The sequence below is a fragment of the Gavialis gangeticus genome, unplaced genomic scaffold (assembly GCF_001723915.1).
Source record: "Gavialis gangeticus isolate Ggan-Ray unplaced genomic scaffold, GavGan_comp1, whole genome shotgun sequence".
Taxonomy (NCBI): domain Eukaryota; kingdom Metazoa; phylum Chordata; order Crocodylia; family Gavialidae; genus Gavialis; species Gavialis gangeticus.
In genome coordinates this window covers 3,243,230-3,244,155 of record NW_017729013.1, presented here as the reverse complement: position 1 = coordinate 3,244,155, position 926 = coordinate 3,243,230, and the positions used below count along the sequence as shown (strand labels likewise).

The window sequence follows — 926 nt, the reverse complement described above, 5'->3', positions numbered from 1 at the left end:
CCTCCTCCTCCTCCTCCTCCTGCTCCTGCTCCTGCTCCTGGTCCTCCTCCCCCTGCCTGCCTGCCTGTCCTCCCCTCCCTCGCTCCCTCCCTCCCTCCCTCCCTCTCTCTCCGGGCTGCCCGTCTCCTTCCCCCACCCGCCCCCTGGATTCCGCCGGGGGAGCCGGGCTGGTGGCTGCGGCGGGGGGACGCGGGCGCGGGCGAGCGAGAGCCATGGATGGCCCGACGCGATGCACCGGGCTCCGCAAAAAGAGGAGATCCAGGTCGCAGCGAGACCGGGAGAGGCGCTCCCAAGGCGGCGGCGGCGGCGGCGCCTCCATCCGCCCCCGGGCCCGGGCCCGGGCCGCGTCGCTGCTCTCCTCGTCGGGCTCCGAGAAGGAAGACAATGGGAATCCGCCGGCGTCCCGACCCAGACCCCCCCGGAGGAAGCGGCGAGAGTCCTCCTCGGCCGAAGAGGACATCATCGATGGCTTCGCCATGTCCAGCTTCGTCACTTTTGAAGCGCTGGAGGTGAGCAGCCCCCGGGCTTTGTGTGTGCCGAGCCCCCCGTCCCTCCCCTCCCTCTCCGGCTGGATAACAATGCAGCTGCCCCCCATCATTGTGCCTGGTTAAGTCTGTTTGGTGGGGATGATCCCCCCCCCTCCACCACCAGCACCACCACCCGCCCTGCCGGCCCTGGGGAGTGGTGGTGGGGGAGTGAGGAGGGGGCGTCTTCCCTTTGAAAGGGGTGGCTGGGAGACTGGCCTCCTTTCTTCTGCAAAAGGGGGATGTCTCCCCTGCAAGGGTTAAAGGCTGAGGAGGAAAGGGGGGGTGGAGGAAGGAAGGAAGGACGGGAAGAGGGGGCGCACACGACGTCTGAAGGGCTTGTCACCCAATTGTCCCTTTTTCTTTCCAAAGTGCTTTTTTTTTTTTGCTTTTTTTTTTTTT

General features: G+C 66.3%; 1 protein-coding gene across 10 annotated transcripts in view; it reads left to right on the top strand.

The window, feature by feature from the left end:
* Positions 1-123: 123 nt before the first annotated feature.
* AUTS2 (autism susceptibility candidate 2) overlaps positions 124-926 on the top strand; it is a 1,406,131-nt gene continuing 1,405,328 nt past the window's right edge. For all 10 annotated transcript variants that reach the window (XM_019511380.1, XM_019511377.1, XM_019511384.1 and 7 more), the window contains exon 1: positions 124-509. In XM_019511380.1, coding sequence (XP_019366925.1) covers positions 213-509 — 297 coding nt within the window. In that variant the 5' untranslated portion in view covers positions 124-212. The remainder of the gene's footprint in view (positions 510-926) is intronic.